This window comes from Bombus pyrosoma, linkage group LG7, assembly GCF_014825855.1.
Source record: "Bombus pyrosoma isolate SC7728 linkage group LG7, ASM1482585v1, whole genome shotgun sequence".
Lineage (NCBI taxonomy): Eukaryota > Metazoa > Arthropoda > Insecta > Hymenoptera > Apidae > Bombus > Bombus pyrosoma.
The window spans coordinates 5616146-5639681 of NC_057776.1; the positions used below are offsets into that span (position 1 = coordinate 5616146).

The 23536-nt window shown below is 45.4% G+C and overlaps 2 protein-coding genes across 10 annotated transcripts in view; both read left to right on the plus strand.

Moving 5' to 3' along the window:
- Nucleotides 1–23536, plus strand: part of LOC122569740 (potassium voltage-gated channel protein Shaker) — a 183327-nt gene that overhangs the window by 50952 nt on the left and 108839 nt on the right. The window contains exons 1-2 of one of the 9 annotated variants that reach the window (XM_043731267.1): nucleotides 4923–5827; nucleotides 5912–6166. The exons of 6 other annotated variants lie outside the window; for them this stretch is intronic. In XM_043731267.1, the coding sequence (XP_043587202.1) occupies nucleotides 6084–6166 (83 nt within the window). In that variant the 5' untranslated portion in view covers nucleotides 4923–5827; nucleotides 5912–6083. Of the gene's footprint in view, nucleotides 1–4922; nucleotides 5828–5911; nucleotides 6167–19609; nucleotides 19744–20395; nucleotides 20617–23536 lie in introns of those variants that run through there. 2 more of the 9 variants (XM_043731268.1, XM_043731265.1) reach the window with 2 other exon arrangements.
- LOC122569741 lies at nucleotides 10705–15289 on the plus strand. The gene is made up of 3 exons (XM_043731272.1): nucleotides 10705–12006; nucleotides 13348–14052; nucleotides 15116–15289. The coding sequence occupies exons 2-3, from the start codon at nucleotides 13637–13639 to the stop codon at nucleotides 15138–15140; spliced, it is 441 nt and encodes a 146-aa protein (XP_043587207.1). The 5' UTR covers nucleotides 10705–12006; nucleotides 13348–13636; the 3' UTR covers nucleotides 15141–15289.

Sequence of the window (23536 nt, forward strand, 5' to 3'; positions counted from 1 at the left end):
ATAAACGATAGCTATCGGTAAATAGAGAATAAAATCCGCACGAGCGAATAAAACACTCGTACAAGAACGATAAATTCGCAGACAGACCGGAAAGTGGGTATTACCAACTGTTCTTTCAGTGCAGTTATCGGATGAGCCCGTTTCATCTGGCTGCCGATAAGTAAACGAATTCAGACAGGAATTCCGTAGAAGCCAATTGTAAAATCGTCCGATAGTACTGGTCTCGGAAAGAATCGCTTTTCTCAGTAGGTAAAGTCTTACTCGTTGAACGAGTCAACACGTCATAACGAGAAGAACGTAAAGAATGGTATCAAGTAGCTATTGACTTGCGAGGATTCGTTTCGTCCTCGGCGTCGTTCTAACGCTGCGATTATGTCCGATTACGCAGCAAGAGCTTAAAAGGTATTTCGTTAGATTCAAAGTATCACCACTCCTTTCTCCATCCAATCCTTTAACTCCACTACTGTCGAGAAAATTACTTAATGAATACTTTATAACCGTCAACAGTAGCGTCTTACGCTTCGCGCTGCAGTTAGATGGTCTTTCGCCGATCTCCAGCTTCTCTGTTTACGAGTCTGCGATTAGCCTGTCACCCAGCATTGGCCGACCTCTTCCGGCAGAGAACACCGACGTGACTTTTCACGTGGCACTTTCAATGTTCGGGGCAAGCGATTCGCGGCGTGGTCGTCGCGTCAATGACTAATTAGATGTACACATACGTACTACATATTCGCTGAAACGAAGGCGCTAGAATCGACCGAGCGAATGGCTGACGTTTTGTACGTCGCATCGCCGACGACACAGCGGCATTATTCGCGGGTTGCAGATGTTTTTAAAACAAACGAAAAGTTTCGAGGCAGTGGCAGCGATTTTCGCAGTGCGGCCTGGCCGCGTGATCGATCGTGCAACGACTGCATCCAGTTAACGTCATTGCGCGCACCTGACGAAATTTCGGTCCCCCACAGTTGGAAGAAAGGTTCAGCTAGCTATCCGGTGGATAGCTGGCAATCGTCGTTCAGCAACAGGAATCGCGTGGCTTCGGAACGGCCAGCACGCAGCCAGCAACGCGTCCCTGTGTCAGAGAATGGGAATTACCTTGGAATTTGGCACGTGGAGAATGCGCAGAATGGAACGTCCACCAGACTCGGTCTCCGGCTGCGTATCTCTCTGCCGCGGAGCTAATTAGGCTGCCGCCATGCTCGATTATCGCGTCGAATGTTACCTGACTCCCGCTCTGTTATTAGTACCGTCTATCGGGAAACTTTGATCGCTGTTAACGGGTATTGTTATTATTTATTATTACCAAATTTATTTATTTATTTATATACTTATTCATTACATATATATATATACGTTTATAATAGGCGTTGCAAGTTTGCAGAATTTTGAAGGTTATGTTACGAGCGAAACAAAGCGAAGCAGGAATACGTCGTTAGATAGAGAAATATGTTACGTTCTAAATAATTAGGCGTTATATATCGTCAACACCGAACGTCTAAAATTATGAAAAGATGCAGAAACGTGATGAACGCGGTTCGATAATACGTTAACACGTGTACGTACCCTGATAACGGGGTTGCTGTTTCTGATATCGTACGCGAAGAAAACAAGCCGGAAAACCACAGTATTACGCAAAGACCGCGAACACGCGCTAAAATTTATAAGCTGGGCAAGCTGAGTGCGATCGACGAAATTATGTAAAATTTTAAACAAGATAAAAATGTCGGCAATCTGTCTCCTGTTTTCCAGCGATAACCATGTTCAATCTACGGGATCGTAATTATGATCGCGAATATGCATAAGACAAATAAGAGAACGAAAGACAAACGCAAGAAGATTTACTCTACGTTTTTTCGGCAGCATTGATCTACTTGCATCGACTATATATGACACTGGTATATTTCGAATGGGATAAAACTAAAGAATCGTAGAGGGTTCTAAGAGCGCGAGGATTTCTAAAGTCCTTACAAATTTAATTTTTTACGTCTCCTGCCCATCCATATTCATGTACCTTCTCGTATCTTATCTTACGAAATCTATCCTTTGTCTTTAGTCGTTTATTTTTTCAGACGTTGAACCCTCTGTCTCATTTCTGCTGGAAAGTAATCTTCGATCAGAGCCAGGGCAAAACACGGCTTCCACGCTGTTCCCTTAACCGTAGACCAGCAGGCGAGAGAACGGTTGTTTTTAAATTAGCCCTAGGTAGAATCGTATGTTTGCGTACGCTTAATCACGAGCACGTCACTCTGTGATAGCGAGTTATTTTATGCAGCGGGTCGTTGCACGGAACGCAGCTTCATAAATTCAAACGGGAACACGTGGAACGTACGTGATAGATTTACAAATTTGATCGGTCGCCTGTGTAAAAGTACTTCATGCCTCTTCCCTTTATGTTTTTTCTCTCATTACCGGGGAATTTCGGACGCAGACGAGCGTAACGGATTCAATCGCTTCCGTATACCGTAAACGCTTACACGGATCGCAAGTAAACACGACGTAATTGTTTTTAAAGCTTTCTCGCGGCAGCTTGTAAACTGAAATTCTTTTAAAGCGCTGATTTCCCGCTAAACCGATCGAGCGGCTGAACCGAGTTATCAAAATGGAGCGCGTGCATCGCCATCCTTGTCTAATTCGTTTAGGATTATCAAAGAATGCCACGTTAAATGGGAATAACTTTTCTGTACGCGTATCGAATGTGGAACTTGCACACACGATACTACGTTATTATCCCTTTGTCCTACCCGCTAACTGCCGATTGCTCGGCCCGCAATAAACAAGAAGGTCGGTCACGCGTCCAGCCATTTAGCTGTTTAGTCGCGTGCTCGATCTTGCGCAAAATGTATGTGTCTTATGACACGTATATTTCGGCGCAACGAAAGCAATTGTGAAATAATAAACACGTTTGGGCACAACTAATTCTTTTAAGATGTCTGGGAAGTAATTATGATCGATTGATCGGTGAACAAAAATGATTTATTATTTGAAAGTGGACAGTGTATCAGTAAGAATTTGTAAATTAATACTTACTTTAAATTAATTACGTTTTGAGAAAATTAGTAATCTTCAACTGTGTGATATTTTTCGAAACAATGAAACACAATAGTAAACGCAATATCGCTACCATCATTGTCACTATCAGAAGGATCTATCGAATCACTGTCCGCAATAATAACATACTTCCCACTACTATCAACAATATTAGATTTTCTTTTTACTTACACGATAGGTATAAGGATTTTTTAATTCTTTTAGGGACTTGTATCCTAAACGTATAGTGAACGTAACGAAGAATTACACGTAACTAAAGTAAGTAAATATTGAGGACAACTGAGCCACGAGCCAGGCTCGTGTTGTTTACGTTTAGTCCGAACGAAATACGAGTCAGGCTCGTGTTTATTGTTTTTCACCGAAATTTCTTACCACGAGTCTCACTCGTCGTTGTAGGACAAAGGATTAAATTAAGGAAATATTTAAATAGAAAAATGAGCGCATTTGCCTGTACAAGAGATCTTCCCATTTTCACGCGATGTATCGCATTTGTTCGAAAGTTAGATAGCAATCGGCATTGCTTAGACCGTTTTTGGAAAGAGCGTAACTGGCAGCGGTTGACTTTACTCGGAGACAGGGAGAACGACTCGAATCAAGAGAGTTCGCGTTTAACAGGTTAACAGGCTGAGAATCTAAACCATTCACCAACGATGCTTATGAATCGCAAAACCTTGAAACCGGGTCGAATCGTGCCCGTTTATCAATGGCGGCCGTGGCTACGCCGCGTCTAGTGTCTACCCTATTTACCACGGGAAATGTAGTTTCTGGCGTTTCGCCCGTGGCCATTCCATCTTGTCGTTGCCAGGCAGAGCACTACCTTCGTTTCCAAAATATACTGGCTCTTACTCTACCCACGCTCTGTCACATATTCAAATATGTCAGGAGCGTAACGATGCCACATCGACACCCCTCTATGCCTCTCCGTTTCCCTACTTCTCACGATAGAAGTCGCACGAAAAAATCTCGATGAGCCAGAACACCTGCGCGAGTGTCTGAAAATAGACGCGACTGTCTTTCAACATTCATTCGTTCTCCGTTAATTGGAAACTGTCACTTTTTAAGGAATCGCCAACCTTTTTCTTCCGCCGATTCAAACCTCTGCACGATTAATACAGAAATTGAGAAGAAATTGGCAAAGCTATCGTCTTTGAGAAGATCGCGCAGAGGTTTTATACAGAGGAGCAATTTTAATCATCGTTATCGCTATCGGGGCAAAAACCGGGTCAGAAAAATGTTTCATTCGTCCCGTTAAATCGCTACAAACGACGATTCGTTCATTTTCAAGAAAGCACTTACTCGTTCAGGCTGCTTCCGATCGCTCCGCCAGGCGGCCGAACCTACGTATATGCGCGTAGTATATGCAGGCACTGTAATTTATAGGCCGTCGCCGCGACCTCTACTACGTAGACACTTGGGACGTTAAACTCCTCTGTTCCTCTCGCGGAAGATTAGCAGAGTCCATTAAGATTGTTATCTGGCCATTAAAATCTTAACCGCCGTATAACCTGCAGACTATATAGTTTGCACTGTAACTTCGCGGTACTTGAGAATGTAGGAAAGCAAACGTACTAATAATATTTCACAAATTATTAGGCGAATGATAATAGAGAGCGCAGATGACCGACGTTCGAATCGGTGAAAACATTTCATCAATATTTTGCCAACGGTTCGTGCCTCAACGGTCCCGTGAGTTTTACATCACGAACGATTTGTTCGAAATTGCGAGAATTATTAAACGTAAACGATCAACTCGGTCAAATATTTATTCGTTTGGTAAATATTTCCATATATATGTACGTGCATAAATATGCAACAGACCGTTTGGAAACAACGTTCCATTAAATCGTGTTGCTTATCTGTTAATTAACATAAAGCGATGGTTGTTGGTGATACGAATGCACGGCGAGTTCGTCACCTGCATTGGTAACTATGCTTAGAATAATAAAACTTTTGCGCGGAAACGAGTGCATCGCAGGGGTCATGGCAATGCGAAACAATCGAAGCGTTATTTCGCATAATATTCGTCCAGTATCGTGTTATCGACCGAGAAAAATCGTTATCGAGTTTCGATCGTTATTCGTTTCCCGTTTGTCTCTCCCTCGTAAATTAAGTACGCGGATATCGTTTTAACACGAAGGGGAGCACTTTACTTTCACCGAAATCTACATTTTGAACTGTGCGATTTCTCGTGACCGGGCACGCGATATTTTCGAGACTCTGTTGCTCTTTCCCCTCCTTTCAACGTATAGTTGCAGACGAATAGCAACAGAGGACTTTGGACCTCGGACGATGTATCGTTCAAACTATCATCCAGTGTCGAACGATTTCTTCGTTTCACTGGACCCTAATGGTTCCTGTCGCGAGCATCGCCTTTCGAACTCGGCTTTGCTCGACTGAAAATGAAAGGTCCTGTGTTTCGTCGACGCGTGCAGTAGTGTCGCCGACTACGAATCGAAAGCGAGATATATAAAGACAGGATGAAAAAATAAGCAAGCGGCGAAGGAAACCCGATCGGCAATGCGCAACAATCGGAATGGAAAAAAGGTCTACTGGAAATTTGTCATCGTTGAAAATTGGGTGTGCAGAATACACTGACTGTAGTCTACAAAAGTGTATACTCGTGAATGAAAAAAAAAACATCGTGTCGGAAGTCGTATGATCAAAGAGTGAAGGATTAGTGAGTCATTGATGACAATCGTATAGTGAAGAGACCGACGGTAAATCATATTGAAGTTTGATCCTTGGAAATCATAAAGCTGGTTTCTCGATTTTTCGCTCGGTCGGTCTTAAAGGGTCGTTTTCGGCAAGTAACGAGTACATGAAGTAGAGATGTGTTTCACGAGTCGCGTTTCTATTCTTTCAGCGAATTGTCCGAGAACATTTCATGGCGTTCCAGGCCGCTTTGTCTGTGAAATGTCTTTGCGACGACACAGATCTACGAAGGCTTATTTTTTCCCGTCTTACTAGCGCTCCTTTCTCGTTGAATTGTGCAAATTTCGTTGAATTTCCGGTGTGTAACTAAATGATTAATCACGATGCATGCTGGCATGAGGGGCGCTTTCATCGGCATGAGGATGTTACCGCGACACCGACGGATATCTTCGGAGAATAAGAAAAGGTAACGATCGGCTTTTGTTTCCACAAAATGTACACTTTACGATAACGCTTCCTAAGAGTTTGAGAATAATTGTGTGAATCGGTGTCAACCGGTCGAGTTTGCCAATATCTTTGATTTTGTAGGAGCAAAGATACGCTAAAATATCATTTAAATGTTTATTCATTACAAGAATGATATCGATGGCTTTCGAAAAGTGAAGAGGTTTTAGAAAACATTCGAATCTTGATTTATACGAGAATCCTTTCCGCTGTTCGATGAAATGGTACTAGCTAATATTATTCAAATATCTTTCGTACCGTAAGCAGAGAATTCAAGGACACTTGTTTCCTCCCACTTACATTTTCATTATCAGAATACTTTAAAGTTTGGGTAAATATAGATTATCAGGAAAGACAAGTGGTACGACGAAGGTTATTCTTGGGAAGCTGCTGCCATCTAACGCAAGCTCTAGGAAACCGATAAAGGACGCGTCCGACCTTGTCGACACTAATGCAGGTGCCAAATTACAATTGCAACGTGTTCATTCTCCAAGCATTTGGACGATACTTGGCGATACTTGTTTTTCATTGTAAATTTCAAAGTAAAAATAGAATCGACCGACTTTTAATGACCGACTCGTTAATAACTTACCCTAATTTTTACTTAAAAAACCGTTTACTTAAAAGACCGTTGCGTCATCTCGTTTGCAAGAATCGATGTATACGTCGATACAAAGGGCCATAGAAAAACGTACGCTTGGATTGGCAAACAAGCTGGAGAGTTTTGTCCAACTGTGTGCATATATCGCCTCTCGGCAATCGAAACGATAGAATCGCACAGGTCGTAGAGCCGAGTATGCCAGATACACCGTGACAACCGCTATATAGGTTGTTCAACTTGCATACAGACTGAAATTGATTGGATAGTTTGCGGTCAGTTCAGGCTGTGTACGAGTGTACACGAGCGGCGAGGAGGTTCGCCCTTCAAGATGAACAAGGCGTATTCGAATCGAACGCCAACCGGTCGAGAGTTTCTATGCGCTTTGCCGAGAATTTGGCAAACAACTTTCGCGTTCTGGCAGCTCTACTGGACAAGCTCGAGTACATCGTTGCTTTCGTGTAGATCGTTTCGCAAAATTACCTGCGTCAGACACCTCGGCGTCACGATGACCGTTAACATAATCGCTATGCAGTTGTTTTAGACTACTCCACGCGAGTCGACCTACGGATATATATCCTTCGGCCGTAAAACAGTTTTACGGGCTACGAGGTAGGCTTTGACATTCGCAAACAATGTTATTTGCCTTTATCGCGGCGCAGCGTTTCGCCCGAAATCTGCTAACTTCGTTCCAAGAATAACGCGAATTGTTTGCAGCCATTCAGTTGAGCATATTTCCTTTGCGTTCGTCGTTCCTTCGCTATTCCTCTTATTATCTTAGCGGTCGAACGAACGATTTCACGGTTTCTACATTACCCCAGCCGGTTCGAACAAAGTCGCGGCCGGCAATTTGATGAGTGCCGTTTAAGGAAAAAAAAGGGGCAACTGAACTGTGCACTATTGACCCAGGTCGAGAATCGCCTGCAGGTAATCGCATATTTCCCCCCTCGTGCACCGCTGGAACGAACATACCCGTGCATTTACTCTCCCTACGCATGCCACGTACATATTTACCCTTATGCTGCTTATTATATTAATCGCTGCTATGAAAATATCTTCGACGATCGTTCAAGGTGTGTTACTTTAATCAGCGTACGCCAACTTAAAAGAATCATTTAACGATCGCTAAATAATCTTCGGAAATTGAATTTACAATCTGTCAGAATAATCGAACGAAAAATATATTTTCATTGCTTACTGTCGGTAACTAGTTATTCGAACAAGTTCCTTTGCAGTAATACGTTTCGATAGGCGATCTTGAATGCCAAAAGGCATGTTTGTACATTAGAAACGCGACTAAGCTATAGAACTGAAACGGCTTGTGGGCCGACTAGCAACCCGTCCAATAGGTCGTCGTACGCGAAACTGTGTACGACTTGTCAACCGTTTCGTGTCACCTTGTTAGCACGTGTTCCACATGGCACGAAGTCGGCTAACATTTTGCTTTTTGTTCACTCGCCTCCATTGACGATTATGAAACCGTAAACGCCACTGCGACCAGTGAAATTGGAACGTATGAAGTCGAGCTATTTCCACGTTTATAGTCGGGGAAGAATTACACGCCAACGTATGGTGAACTCGACGCAAATAGAACGAAACGAATAGCTTCTTAAACGCTATCGTGGAATATAGCGGCGATCGAAGAAGCAAAAACGGTATGTCGGTAAACGAGGGATATACCGAATATTGCGACTAGAGATATATTTGGGGGTAGGTTGGAGGGGTTGCATGGGTCTTTTAATCGGAATCTTTTAATCGCCGGCTGAATCAGCATCGACGCGCAGAACGTGTCGTGCATGTCCGGTAAACTCGACTACTGGGGCACGGCGCGTTAAACAGGTGAACGTGGGGGTCGGCGACATGCGGTATACGGTTACGGAGCGTCACGACGCCCTGCAGGCGACCGTTCTACAAACCACCGCCCCCAGGGTAAACTTTCTGTTACGTGGCGACGATGGCCTATAGCGTGTTGTTCGCTCTCTGTACGAGCCTTTGCCGTTTTGCTTCAAATCCAACGGTGTACGCTGCCCAGCGGCCCAGATTTTTTAACATTGCTCCAAGTGAAAAGAAAATAGCGGGAACGCTTGCTGCTGGATCCTCAGCACAGCCTTGACAAACAAAACCCTAATTGACCTTTTTAGAAGAATCGTTGTTTGAACATTGTTACGTCAGTTCTCTGCTGTCTACGGCAGATTGTGTCCTCGGATTTGCATTTTAAAAATTGTTCTCCGAAGAAAGACCAGGCTATCGAAGAGCGTGCTTCTTTGATAATCGTAAAAATAATTTGAATTCGCCAGCACTCGAGAGTAGCGTCCACAGGTTCGATTTCGTCGCGAGATTCCGCGAAGCGGAAGAACTAGCTGGAAATGGGAAAACGAAACGGCAGTAATTCAAACGAGTTGCTTGAGAGCATTCCTGGCGACCTTGTTCGGGAATCGATGTTGCCCCTGTTTGGAACAACCGACCTAATTTCTTGGATACGAGAGTTACACGCGACATCGGCACAAGCGACGAAAGCAAATTCTTAATGATACCGATCCTGCAAGGAACAGCGTGTGCTATTGCGGGAGCCCACGGTATGGAACGCACGCAAGTCGACAGACGTGTCAGGCAGGTTGCAGCGATGGGTCCAAGTATCATAGAAGTGAAGTTGCCTTCGTCATAATAACTCGAATCGAATTTAATTTTCGATGGTAGAACAATTTCATAGAATAATATCGTTGGTACCAACCGAATGAATTAAATTACTATTCGAGCTTAGGGAGAATTTATAGCACTAAGGCGATGCACGTATACCAGTGACTTTACGCCGTCAATAAAATGGATCGTAAGATAAAAAAAAAAAAAAAAAAAAAAAGAGAAAAGTTTTAGGTTAAAGGATAAGCCATAGTTTATGGAAATGATCTCTTCCTACCGGGATATTTCGCATGTATCAGCATACGTCAAAAGAATATTCAGGCGTATTTGAATCGTGAACGGAGGGGTTGGCCCCGCGACCGAATCGATCGCGACAGGGAAAAGTCGGTAATCGGATCAAGTCCATCGCTAGCAAACGGTCTACCGGCTGACCAACCACGGATACGCCTGCTACTTGCTTGCTTGCTACAAGCCAGGTCGTGTACGCTGGGTCAGGAGAGAGAGTCAGTTATACCGACGCCGTGCTACGATTCGCGTCACTCATTGGCCGAATCCTGACGACAGCTTCCTCTCGAACATACACACCGTTCGACCACGCAAACCCGATCTACGACAGAGTCGGTCTGCAAACTCGTCTTCGTCTTCTCGGCAATTCTACTCTGCTTCTCATCTTCGTGGATGATAGCCACGAATCTCACTTTCAACGCCGATTTCTCCGTCACGGGACGACGGGTGGGTAGACGATCGTCTGCAAAGAGAAGACTCGAGTTTCGAGAGAATTAGCTCGGTGACACGGCGGTACGCGTGTGAGAGATTGCGCGTAATTTTGAATCCGCTCTGCTTCGCTCGAGATCTTCGAACAGGAGAGTGCGGACTTTCTTAGAAACAGTCGTCGATTGCTTCGGATCTTCTTCTTAAAATGTGCTGTCCATTTTCAATTTTCGTGTAGAAACTGAATGTAGGACAAAGTTTTGAAAATTATTCCCTTTGGAATCTGCGAAATTTCTTGAAACTTTGTATCTTCTTGGGGCCACTGGAAATACCGGTCTCCGGTATAGCTCTTAATTTCTAGCGCGATGGGATGGTTTCCTCGTTAGTTTTCGCCGAATGATTCGCATGATCGCATCGGGTCGGGCATTGCAGGGGAATCGAAATTAATTGGAAAACGGTGGATCGGCGCTTCGACCGAGCGGAACTCGCAGGTGCGCTACGTGCTACGAGTTTAAGAATTCGATTAGGGTAGAAAATGTGGCAAATGAGGGACACTTCAAAAGTTTCGTTCCGCAAGTCGCAAGTGTGTCTATAGTTGGAAGAGAACCGATTTCGAAGTGGGTTGCTATGTTCGTGGCAAAAGTAACGAAGAGTAGAAAACTATTTTTTATTGCGCGACCTCTGGAATCGAGTTAGCGCGATCGCGGATCGATACGTGGCTGGCTCTCGACGCGTTTCGTCGTCCAATTAAACAGCACGTTAACGCCCCGCTTCATTTCTCTTTATTCTTCCCCTTTTTCTATTTTTTCTCCCGTCAAAACGCTCGAACAGAAGACTGCCGTTTGAATGCACGCGCGATTAGTGCGGGTGAAATTGGTGATCGGATCACGCTTGTCATTAGCAACCATCGAACCGTACCGTATGAGATTTAAACGTGCAAGTGCCGATGGCTTCGTGACAGACCCTCTCTTTCGTTCGATATCCGAAAATAATCCGACACCGTTCCGTATCCGTGCATTATCGCGATTAAATTAGAAAAACGGGTCGCTACGAACGGAGAAGACTGCGCCGTCCGATTTTGAAAAACGACTGAACGCGAGAGATCGATTTCGACAGTTTCCTTTAGTTGCGGATGTAAAGCGACGCGATGACGAATCTTGCGATAAACGCGTAAAGATGGTTTAAAAAGTTTGCCGCGCTCAAGGCCACGGGCTTGACGCATCGATCTGCAGGTTCTCTGGATCGGGAGCAAGAACACGGCAATAAAGAATTGCGGCAGTGGCGCGCCGTTGGAATTGAGGTTAGCGTGCCGCCAAACCTCTGGATCCTTTCTTCGTTTTCTGGTATTGACCGGGTGGGCGCTCGTGGCGTGCTACGCCATCGCCATCTTTCGGAGGTTTGGCTCACCGTTCGGAAAAATGAGTTTGGGCGGGAGGGAGGTGCACGACTGACGCGAGTGATTGACGATTGGGATGTGCGTTCCCATCGTGAGGAACTCGGCTTCGTAATCGCTTCGGCGAAGAAAAGCACGCACCAGTAAGCTACAACCGATTGTGTGGAAAGAAATTTCGCGACATCTCGCGAGGTGAACGAACGCTGGCAATGTCGAGGCGAAGGCGCGACAACGGTGTCCCGTGCACTCGAGTGGAGAAGATTGGGCGAATCGAAACAATAACGAACTCGGATGCGTCGCACGACTTGTCTAATCAACGCGGGGGTGAACGATCTCCGTGAAGGCAAATGTCCGAGATGGTTGGATCATCGGTCTCGCGGCGACATACACACGAAGGGAGACGTTTGTAACTGTCGCGAGTGAGTTCGTGCGAGGCTGGATGTTCGCCAGCTCGATCGACACGGTAGGTCGAGCACGTGGTGTAACCACCGACTGGTTCCGCTCGCCGCGTTACACCATGCCAAACGCGACTCTTCTCCTCGTCTGGCTCGGTCGTGTGCATTCTTCTCCTTTTTTCCGCGCTTTCGAATTTTTTCAATTCGAAATTTCTCGCTTATCTCCCGATGCATCTGTCTCGTGGGACGTTTTCGGTGCTGCCGCCTCGCGGCACTCCCTGCAACTATATCTATTTTGGTTTGACGGTGAGGAGGGCGTGGATAGCGGGTTAATTGGTCGGACGTGTGACTGCGTGAGATTGAATGTAAATGGATGTTCTGGTTCGAGTAGTCCTCCGCCTCGTGCTCACTCTTTCTCTCGTTTAACGATCAATTATTTAGGTCGCGTTTCACGACCAGTCGGGTAAGGGAAAGGAAAAGGCGCGAAACCGCTTAAACGTAATCGTTTAAGAAGTTGCGAAGTTTCGCTCTACTTTTCGAACGTTCCACCCTTTCGTTACAAATTAGGGAATGTCGTCGATAGCCAAACTAATGGGGGAAAGTTGGCACGGATCCAGGGATTCGCGAGGGCGCGAACATAGCCGAGCATTGGTCGGAATGCCTATTAGAATTCCGTTGGCGTTTCCCAAGTGAAGCGTAACACGCTACACCGGAGATTGGTTTGGGGCGCGAGGTCGCGCCGTGTCGAAGGGTCGCTCGATCGGATACGCTCGATGGCCGTCTTCCAGCTCGGCGTATCGGTTAGCGGGATCCGATCGGTATCGGGAGCACACGGTGGCCTTGCCACCTTCCGACCTTCCTCCTCCCCGTGATTCTGCCAATTTCTCGCGGCTCGCGCACCGGTGCTGCCACCAGGTGGTATTCAGCGAAGGCACGAGTCGTACAGGGCGAGAGATTCGTGTGATGTGGTGCGCGAAGTGAGTCGGCGTGATCGCGGAACGGAAGGAAGACCGTGTTTGGACGTTGCTGTGTACGCTGTCGTACACGCGTTGTCACGGCTTCCTGCCTCTTCCCGCCTCTATTCTCCTTCTGTTTCTTCATCGTGTTACTCATCTTCGTCCTGTCGCCAATTATCTCCCTTCGCTCGCTTTCTGCTTCGTTTACCGTGCGCTGGCACGTTTTCGTCGGACGCTTTCCGTTGCTTGACGAAAGACACTGGTCGTGCAAGTGTGAGTCGCGAATGGGGTTGCACGTGCGTGAGTCTGTCGCGGATGGGCGGCTCGCCAGTGGCGGAGCTGTGTCGATAGGCGGAAGGTTAACCGAGGGATCGGTGGCGTGCGTGCACGAGGTCGGGAGGAGCTAAGACAACCGAGTTATCTTCGTCCTTATCGAATGTGCCGCGTCTGCAGGACATCGGACGGCGATTGGACCAGGAGCGTATCGTTCGAAGGAAGCAGAGGAATCGGAAAAAGTAGGATATCGAAGGGCCGAGAAGACGATAGACGAGCGACTCGCCAGATCAAGAACTGCAAGTGTGAAGAAGAAGAAGGGAAAGAAGCGAAGGAGAGAAAAGCAGAGGGAGAGAGAGAGAAAATCGAAACAAAGCGTGGCCGTGTGTGCGAGAGGAGCTCGCGGCAGGAGCAGCCACGGAGGCAGAGCGAGAGAGGTGGAGTGAACGGACGATAATCGAGGATTTGAATGGGTGGGCCGGGAGCCGGTAGGGTTAGCAGGCACGAGCTGAACGCGGTGCCAAAGAGCGACGTCGGTCACGGGGATCGGACCCTCGTAATCGGCGAGCCAGCACCACCACCACCGGCCTGTCCGTATCACCCGACTTCGGCTTCGAGTTCGGAACGCGCGATCTCAGCATCCGGCCACCTGGTCCCCGCCCAGCTGCCGCCTTCGCCGCCTCCACTCGCCTCGTTGCACATCACCGTCAACAACTGCAGCTCTATTGGCAACAACAATACTAGCGCCAAGCCGGACGCGATCTCGAACGGTACCAAGGCTGCTACGACCATGTCCTCACCACCCAAGCATCGAAGGGGCTTCGACCCCAACGACGTAAACGCCACAGACTATCGCCGTTATCGTCGCGTTAAAACGACGAAACGGTGAGTTTCTCTCGCATATTGCCTTTCTTCTATTTTCTCCGTTCGAGCGGAGCTACGTGTTCACCTTGCCGTTTATACAGTTTATATACCTTGTCTCTGTGTATGGAACGAGAACGGTTCTTGCCACGGCTTCCAGTATCTTCTGTCTCTAGAGGATAGACGATAACGTTCGAACCAAGTGGCAGCTTTAACGTGGCTCGTTTCCCTAATCGAATAGACAAAAAATGAAAGCTTCGCGAAGAACGTTCGACGCTCGGACCATATCGTTTAGAACGAAATCGTAAAAAGGTTAGAGCTCGTCAAAGGCTGATCTTTCTGCTTTTAACGAAGACGATCCAAGCCGTGCAAGCTGCGTAACTCGTTCCGTATGTCTTTAACTCACCCGTACCTTATTTTCATGTTCTGCCTTATAACCCGGTGCTGCAAACATCCTGGAATCCTCGTGTCTCCGCGACCAAATTGCGGTTCTGTTGGACACCGGCCGGTCCTGGTCGTTGACCGCCGTCTACCGTCTCCAAATGTGTTTGCCATTCTATTCTAGAACCGGTTCATCTTGAATAATTTACACGTCTCTGCTCGCGCCGAGATCGGGCAAGAGATTCGAATCCGCGTGATGGCTTCTTGATTTCCCGCTCTCGGGAATCCCAACATATCCGGTAAACGTCCAGTAGAAATAATAGCTTACTGGAAGTACGTGTAACCGATGTAATTGTTTCGTTTCGAGGAAAATGTCGTGGCCCGATACGTAAAGACAATGACTCACGAATTTCCCCGACGTTATTTCCGCTGCACATTATAGATTCGTTATCGATTGGCTGACAGTAGCGGCATTGTTCAGCGTAGCTGATTGTTCCTTTCGTCCGGTTGAAATTTAGCGAGAAATAGCGTTGGTAGTTGGAAATTTGTACGGCGCGACGCGATCTCGAGGGCGGCAAGCGGAAAACACGAGGAACTTGGACGAAGCATGATCCCAGCGTAACCTCGATCCCTGATTTCCTTCCGGAACACAGCGTTCCAGCCTTTCACACAGCTTCCACTGACAGCGAATGCACAATGTTCACAGAGGCTTTGTATGTTCCACACCGTGACCTTGGGCGCCGGACACAGACCTCCCCGACATCTCCCGACATATATCTGTCAGCACGAGGCATTAAAACACACACAAGCTTGCGATGTTCGATGTTGGATCGCTTACTGGTTGTACCCTCGTCACGAACGAATGCGCTGAAAATAAATAAAAAATAAAAAAAAAGAGCAAAATTATAAAACGAACGAACCAAAAAGTAACACGATAAGACGAAAGACTGCGTGGCCTATGCTGCATGTAACGCAACGCGGTTAAATCGATGCGTTGCATCCTCAGTCGACGTTCCTGTCGTTCGATCGGACGAACGAATGCGTCGTCAACGAGTCGTCACGATAGATCGCATAGATTATACGATTATTGTAAAAGAAAAATAAAAGAATAAATAAAATATATATATATATAACAGAAATATACGCGACCAGCATAATATCAGGTCTCGTCAATGTCCCGATGCTTTCGAAGCTTGGAATGCGATGCAATGGAATGGAATGAAATGGAATGAAGAGTCTTGCACCTTGGACGATAAAGCTTTCACGCACTACTCGATTATCGGCGAGGACCGTTGGAGAGATGACGCGTCTCTGTCCTCTTCTCGTTTCTCGCCGCGAATATATCTGAAATGCTTTGTTCGATGTGCCGACCTGAAAGAAATTCACTTGCTCTCGAGAAATGTGCGAGGAAATGCAGGAAATCGGAATCGAAACGTCCCGGAACCGCCCTCCTTTCCATCGTTCTAAAGCCTCGTGTACTGAGAGAAACCTTGCCACTCCCGTTCCAACCATCGCGATCTGCAGATTCTCCCTTGATCGTACTTCCATGCAATCAAATAAATCGGCACGATGGTAATTTCACTCGTTCGATCATAGGATCGAAGAGTAGAGACGTTCGACGTGGATAACGTCACACGATTCGTTTAAGCGCGTGGGAAAAATCGTGCGCCGATCTTCGGCGTTAAACGACGCGACGCTAACGAAAAATTGGCTGTAAAATTCAGTTGCTTGGAGGGAAGCTTGCTACTCTGGAGGAAAGCTTGCTACTGTGGAGGAAAGCCACGCTCAAAATTTTCACACCGTCTGTGTAATTCGATTTCACGAAGAACTACGCTTTACATCATTTTTCACGAAAACGAGTTCTCCCAGCAAACACGGTTACTCCACGTTTTTTCCTAATCCTGCGAGAGATCGTCGTTGTCTGTGCACGATTTTTCACACGATTCGTATAAATTTCGAAACGAGACGCGACAACTTTATATATGTTACGTTACACGAGAAAAATGAAGAAAATAAAAAAAGGAAACTGATATATTTTTAGGTTTCTCTCTCAGTGCGCAATGGAATGTTTCACCCTATGTTTAAAGCGTTTGAAGTATCGTGTCGTCAAAATGTCACCTTCTCTTTTATTTCCTTTCGTTGCGTTCGTTGCTCCGACCGGGTCGTACATGTTTAATCGTTCGCTGCCACGAACCGTTGCATGCGTTGTTTTTTTTATATCAAATGTGCACGTGTGCTTCAAGATGGATGATTTTGAAATGAGGGACGAGTGTGAATTTACGCGTGAAAACTGTCACAGGAGATGGTCGACTCAGATGGGGATAGACATGAGAATGGGGGTTGAAACAGGGTAGGCACGGTATGACGACTGAAGCGTCCACCTACCCGTCACAAATGTCGCCTACGAATTATAAATTCTACACCGGCAGACGTTGTTAATATTCCCATGGACAATTAATACTTTTTGCCGTGTAACAACTCGCCCATTGTTGTGACGTTCGTGGCAAACTTTTAATCAGCGAATCGTGTGATCGAGTGCGCTTGGTTCGGTGAAAAGAGTTGGCCTGGAATTTTCTATAAGCTGGATCGCTCGATTTTCTACGTGTATTTGCATCGAACGTCACGAGAATCCTCTTACCGTTTGAATCCGTGTACCGTTGTTGAAAATATTTCAATAAATACCTATCGCTTTTTTATCGACAGTACACGCGTACTTGTGCATCGTTGAAAATTCTCTGCGAATTTCTATCGTGTCGATATATATCGCTCAATCTCGACACCCGTTATAAAATTGCAAACAATTTTTCCTACTAGAATTTCCGACTACAATTAAATATCGCATGTCGTATCTCCAGTGTACCACTTCTTCTTGCTTTTTATTCGTATACGGTGGCGCCAAACAAGAATAGGATACCGGTGGTCGCAATGAAGAGTCTCGAATCGGCCGATCGATCGAGCATTCTCAGTCAGCTACAGAGTTTGGTAATTGGAAGTAAGGGCAGCTTGATCGATAAATATGAATGAGCTATTATTCTCTCTTCAAAAGCCTTTTCAACTTCCACCCACGTGTTTCTGCAAATACAGACATTTCGCGAAGTCGCGGATGTTTCGCCAAATGTGTGGCGAAATGAAATCGAACAAGGGTAATACCATAATATAATTTTGCTATACGTTTTGTAATGTTCTATCCGAAAATTTCTTAGTTCGTTTTGCCGAGAGCGAAGCGACGAGTTTCTCGAAAAACGTTAGAGATAGCGCGACGTTCGCAGGGACGAGGGAGCGCGCTGATTCGCGTGAGCGACAGATGACGAGTTAAACGTTCCCGGGATTAATAATACACATCGCGTGAAGTGGAACAACCGTACTCTACACACTATAGTCAGCCGTATTGTCGCCCGCGATTCACGGCAGTCGGTTCGATGGGTGGCCGATTTCTGTTCCGTAACGATAAAGTAGAAAGGTATGTAGCTCGCGTTGGAGATTTAATTTTCTGCTTGTGCTGGAGATTTAATTTACAGCGCCGCTCTCGAACGGCCGGGATCCAGCGAAAAGAAGGAAATGATAGAAGAAGGACAGTGATAGCGGAAAGAAAATCCTCGGTTCGTTGAAGCAGCGAACGCTTCCGATATCGAGGGAACATCGAGTCTCTCTCGGTCGTCGTTTATTTCCTCGCCATTTCGTTTGCTTCGGACGTTCGATAAATTCGTTAACTACCATTCTTTCGGAGAAAGAATTAGCAAGGGAGGAATACCGGATGATATATCGTAAGACGAGGCAAGCGTACGATTAATAGCGCGGCAAGTGAAATATTTTTCTTAGCTCGCAAGTGCAAAGCTCTGTGAAACGTTTAGAGATCGACTCGAGTTACAGTCGTTTTTAACAATTTACCGACCGCTAGCGATTCAACAGCAAACGCACGTCCGACCGGCATCTCAGGCGCAGCTTCTCCCTGGCGCCGGCTCTGCTTCGGTTTAGATTCTCCAATACCATTCTTTTTGTTCATCGCGAACGGTACGTCTTCCAAATTGGTATAAAACTGTGGGAGCTTACAAAGCAACGCAACTGAGCAAGGTACCTTAGTAAGTAACAAATTACTGCTCAAGTAATGAGAAAGATTGTCGGTGACAAAAAGTCGATTAATAAGCTATCGGTCGATAAGCGTCGGTAACGAAAAACCGATTAATCGGTTATCGATCGGTAAAGTGTTAATTACGCTGAATCGAGCATCGGTGATATTTACCAAAATGTATCGATTGATGGTAAGATCTGGATTGTGTCGTTCAAATACATTCGGATTTATCGTTAACGATAGCAAGATGATCCAAATATATTCATCGGGAGAAGTATCAGAGCTGAGTGTATGTGAAAGATATACCGTCATTATGTGACTTGAAAACGTTCAATCGTCTATGGTCCTCCTTTGAAAGCCGAGTAGTCGACGAAGAATATTGAAACTCGTGTGTTTTGTATGCCTTGGCTTTACAAATCTGGCAGAAGATTACCTAAAATGGTATCATTGTAAGACTCGTTCGGCCATTTTTCTGCATTTATGCGCATTCCTGGCGTCCCGTGGCCCATCGTAATTGGTGCTAATTTCGAGTCAAGGCGAGATCTAATTTAGCGTTACCTAACACGTTTCCACAAGCCCATTTTTTTAACACGATCCTTCATTCACTCGTGGTATTTCTTCTCAGTGGTTACAAGCTTTCTGAAGCCTTTTAAGCGTTTGTGTTGTAAACTATTGCCTTCAGACCAGGCTCGTCATTCTTTCGTACAGTCGCCCTTTCTTTCTTTCACCATTTCCAGCCAACAACTGCAACAAAAAATCGTCCTATATTTACGAACAACAAACTCTCATCGATTTATGTTTACTTTCGATCGTCGTACCACACGTGTCACTTGATACTGTACCGCATTTTCTCCGAATTGACCATTTCGATTTAATTCCTCGTCTCATCAAATGTTTATCACATTTATCGAAAAAATTATCGTTTGATCTATTTTACTTGAACAAATGTGTTCTCTGTTATTGTAATTAACCGCGTTCGGATCTATGCTGCACGCATAGGGAATATGTAATCAATCGTCAGTAGTATTGTTACGTCACTGAAGATACAGCGACGTAGCATTGAACAGGCTAACGCTATCTCGAGCCAATGCTGGCACGATAGTTAGCGATTAGTCGTATGCACGGCTTCAGACCGTCGTTGGTGAACATCAGTTGTCTGTTCGCGTGTACGATGTGTCTTTCGCGAATTTCACGATCGCGTTCGTGACGCGCGTTTATGCATCGGAGCTCGCCGCGCTTCAGAAATTACGCACTCTCTCTCCATGGCAAGTTTATTAGTTTAAATATGAAAAGAATCTGTCCGCGGTCGTGATATTTCGTTTCCATCCCTGTCCGACTGATTTTGCCTGGCTTGGCGTACCGTAAGCGGCGAGCGAACGCACTTTTGCGAAAGTATTCTCGAAAAGAAAAAAAAATATCTTCATCGGACGAAATTTTGATCCTCGTCGCACACGGTAAAGTTATGGCGCAACGAAAATGGGCAGAAAGAAAATTATGCGGGAAAATAGAATTATTGGGTTGGCAACTAAGTGACTGCGGGTTTTGTCAATACAACCTAATGACAAAATCCGCAGTCACTTAGTTGCCAATGCAATATTATCGTACGCAGAGAGAAACTGACAGGACACGGAAGATTCGTGGAACAGGCGTGCGTTTGCGACGATATTCGCGCTTCACTTACTGTTAACTTTTAATTCGAACAGATTCGTCGAGCTGTTAAATCGAATCAAGCGATCGTACACTCGAATAATCTTTCGAGTCATTTTTCCCGAGAATCAAGTCTCGTATTTTCGAATTAAAAATCGTTGTCATTCCGACTGTATGAATCTTTAATCTGGATCCTCGATTTTTAATCTTAACGAAGGAAGAGAAAGAAGAAAAAAAAAGAAAAGAAAGAAACAGAAATGTGCTTAACAGATCTCGAGCTCCGAGCATAACAACGGATTTTTGTGGTCGCGGATTTCTCTGAGACTAGCTACGATGCGTTGCTAGTGTGATATGGGTCTCGGACTCCTCGTTTTACACTCTGTGGTTCTGTTCATCATTACCAACATCGTTCTACGATCTCTCGGAATTTGTTCCTTGTGCCTACCATATTCTCTGGTTCTAACAGTTATCATCGCCAGCACATTACACTTGTGAGTATCGTTCTTGTAGTTTTACACACCAGCTAATGTCGGCTAGAGTTCCACATCGTCGAGAGTTAGTTACACGTAACATCAACCAGCTCTGTACCTATGAATCAATTTTTTTCTTTTTTCGCGACGTATTTCGATTCCTAAGAGTCCTTGACCTATGTATTTTCGATCGTAAATTGATCGAAATCGAGATGATTAGCGAAGCATTAGCGAAAGTGCAGAGTCTTAAAGCGAATGCTCCGACGTGGAAAGAGAAAGCCGCTGGATCCGACTCTGCACGAAAATGCAGATTAGATGGTAGCCGATAATCGAAATGGAAATATTGGACACTGAAATTGGATTTTCTCGTTCGTACTGTCGTAATCGAATGAAACGACACCAGACGTTTTTCTTTATTAAGCGGCGAGCATTGGCGAGCGACGATCGAATTTCGTACAATTTAAAACCGAGAACGTAAGTCGACGCGGTCCCGTGCGACCGTCGTCCAGTTACGATCCGCGGACAAATGTACTTATTTCTCGAAATGGGCTGCACCGGATTGGCGTCTCGTCATTCGAGTAGATTAACCTTTTGCGGTCTGACTACTTTCGATTTCACTCGAATCTGCTCGCTAGTTACGCGCCTTTATTATTGTTTATTCCCTGGGTTAATTAGCTTTCCCTCTTATTAACCTGCCTTCCGTCGTAAACAGAACGACGCTGTAAAAATCTGCGAACCGTTGCCTCTTGTTTCGCATTGTACTTGGATGAAGGAATGTCACTGCGCGCGTGGTCTGACCATAACCGAGCGAAACTACTTTTTGTCACCGGCCGCCACCAAATATCGCTGTAATCTCGTTGGTCTTGCGTCTGACACGAACGACCGTAACTACTTTCCGCGTAATGGCACGTGTCACGGTTATTGGCTGGGCAAGGACAATAACGTATTGTTGGACCGTGGTTAACAATGGGAGACTCGAGGTACGCGGTCATATTATTAATATGTATAATATTAGCGTGAACGACGAAACAGAAAGTAGTACGAGCAAGTTATTTGTCCGGCCAGATCGTATCGAAGTAAATCAAATCGCAAAGGGTTAAGTAGCGACTGTAGGTAAACAGGTTAATTACAGTTTGCATTTATTCCGGCGAAGAAGTAAATTTGGCGGTGTGTTTCTAAGGATTCCTCTCTTAATCTAGGCTCTGAGGCAAGATGCTGTTTGCACGAAAAACTTTTACGCGATGTCTTACCAAACAGCAGCTACTGGGAAAATTCGAATGAGCCGCAGAAGATGACGATGTGGATCGAGAGATTAATGTTCACGTTGGTGATACTTCCGGGTGGACAGGGCAACCATCGTAATCAGTTGCCTCGACGCAAAAAGCGGTGACAGTAATTTAGTGCTGCGCGCTGTCCGACTTTATCTTCCCCCTGCCTTGTACGCTCTATTAGACGCTCACTATTTTCAGTTTGCGCAAAGCTGGAATTTTATTGCATCGGAAAGCTATGAATCGCGTTGTCCAGGGCTTCTGCTTGTAAATCGCGGCCGTGAACCTTTCTATAGCAACATATACCGATCAGTGTCACTTTATCGTTCGAAAGAAACTCGACAAAATTGACAATGCCACCGAGCAATCGGTGTGCAAATACTCGTCGTCGCGGTTCACGCGCGTGTTATCTTCCGAGGAAGATTATAACGAACGCTTGGTCGAAGTTTTAAGTGAAAGAAGCAGAAACCGAGAATATCGATGAAAATTCCTTCTTTTGTCACTTTTAATTTGTATCGTTTTTCTATCGTTGTAAATCGATCGTAACGTTCGTCCAGTACCTAGCTGTTGCTCGTCGTTTAGAATTCTGTATCGGTAATTAAACATCGATTGAGAGTAGTTTTTCATTTGGAAAATCTGTATCGATTATAAGTAGCCCTTGATTTGAGTAATCGGTTATTTCGTAAGTTATTTCTATTGCAAACTTCATTGGTAGTCGACTGTAGCTAGAAAGAAGCATTTTGACCGAGTAATGTAATCTTATCGTATCGTATCGCTTTAACACAAGATGTATCGATCGATAAAAATGGTAACTTTGAAATAGACGTAGATACGTTTATATTCCGCAAAAGAATTACGACGCTTGTGTTGTACTCGTACTCTGTCGATCCTCTGTCGATCACAATATGCGACAAAATATACCAAACGATGCGAGAAAGTTTATATCGAAGCGCAGCGAATTCGCGTCGCACGTTCTTGCCGAACCTGCTTGAATTCAGCGTCAGGTTGGTAATGCAGGTATCGACGAACGATACGAAAGCTCTCTTGAAATCAGAGCTCACGAGCTCTCGGCTTGAATGTGCCAGTTCAGGAGCTTCTCGCCAGGCGGCGTCTCAATCAATTTCCACGTTCGTTGCCTACGACGCTATCGTTGCAAGATCGTCAGGACTCTTAGAAGATTCGTTAATCATTGCGCGCTATCTGACCTTTTTCTTCGTGCTTTGTCTGATTTTAATTAAAGGGCGGCTCAACCTTCCATTAAAGGCTTCCGCGAGGAAGATCGGATCGAAGTCTTCGAGAGCCCTGATAATTCAAGGAAGAAAACACTTATTTCTTTTTCGACGGATTCTATTCCCCTCACTGGAGGGATAGAAGGGAGAGAAAGAGGAGGGAGATTTTTATCCGAACAGGCTACACGTCTTATGGAACGTCGTTAATCATTGGACTTTGCAAGGCAAGCTTGACGCGCATCGAGATCACTCGATTAGGTCAAACGATATCACGGTCAGCTGCGTTGGGAATTACGACATGCGTTAGTGTAGAGTGTAGGTCGTGCGAGGATGCAACTGCCAGCGGGCTCGAAAATTGCCGCTAGTTCATCGGTCAGGATGATAGAAACGATTTGGTAGCTGTCGATTAGTCAGATATCGATCACTGCCGTGAACTAGATGAGA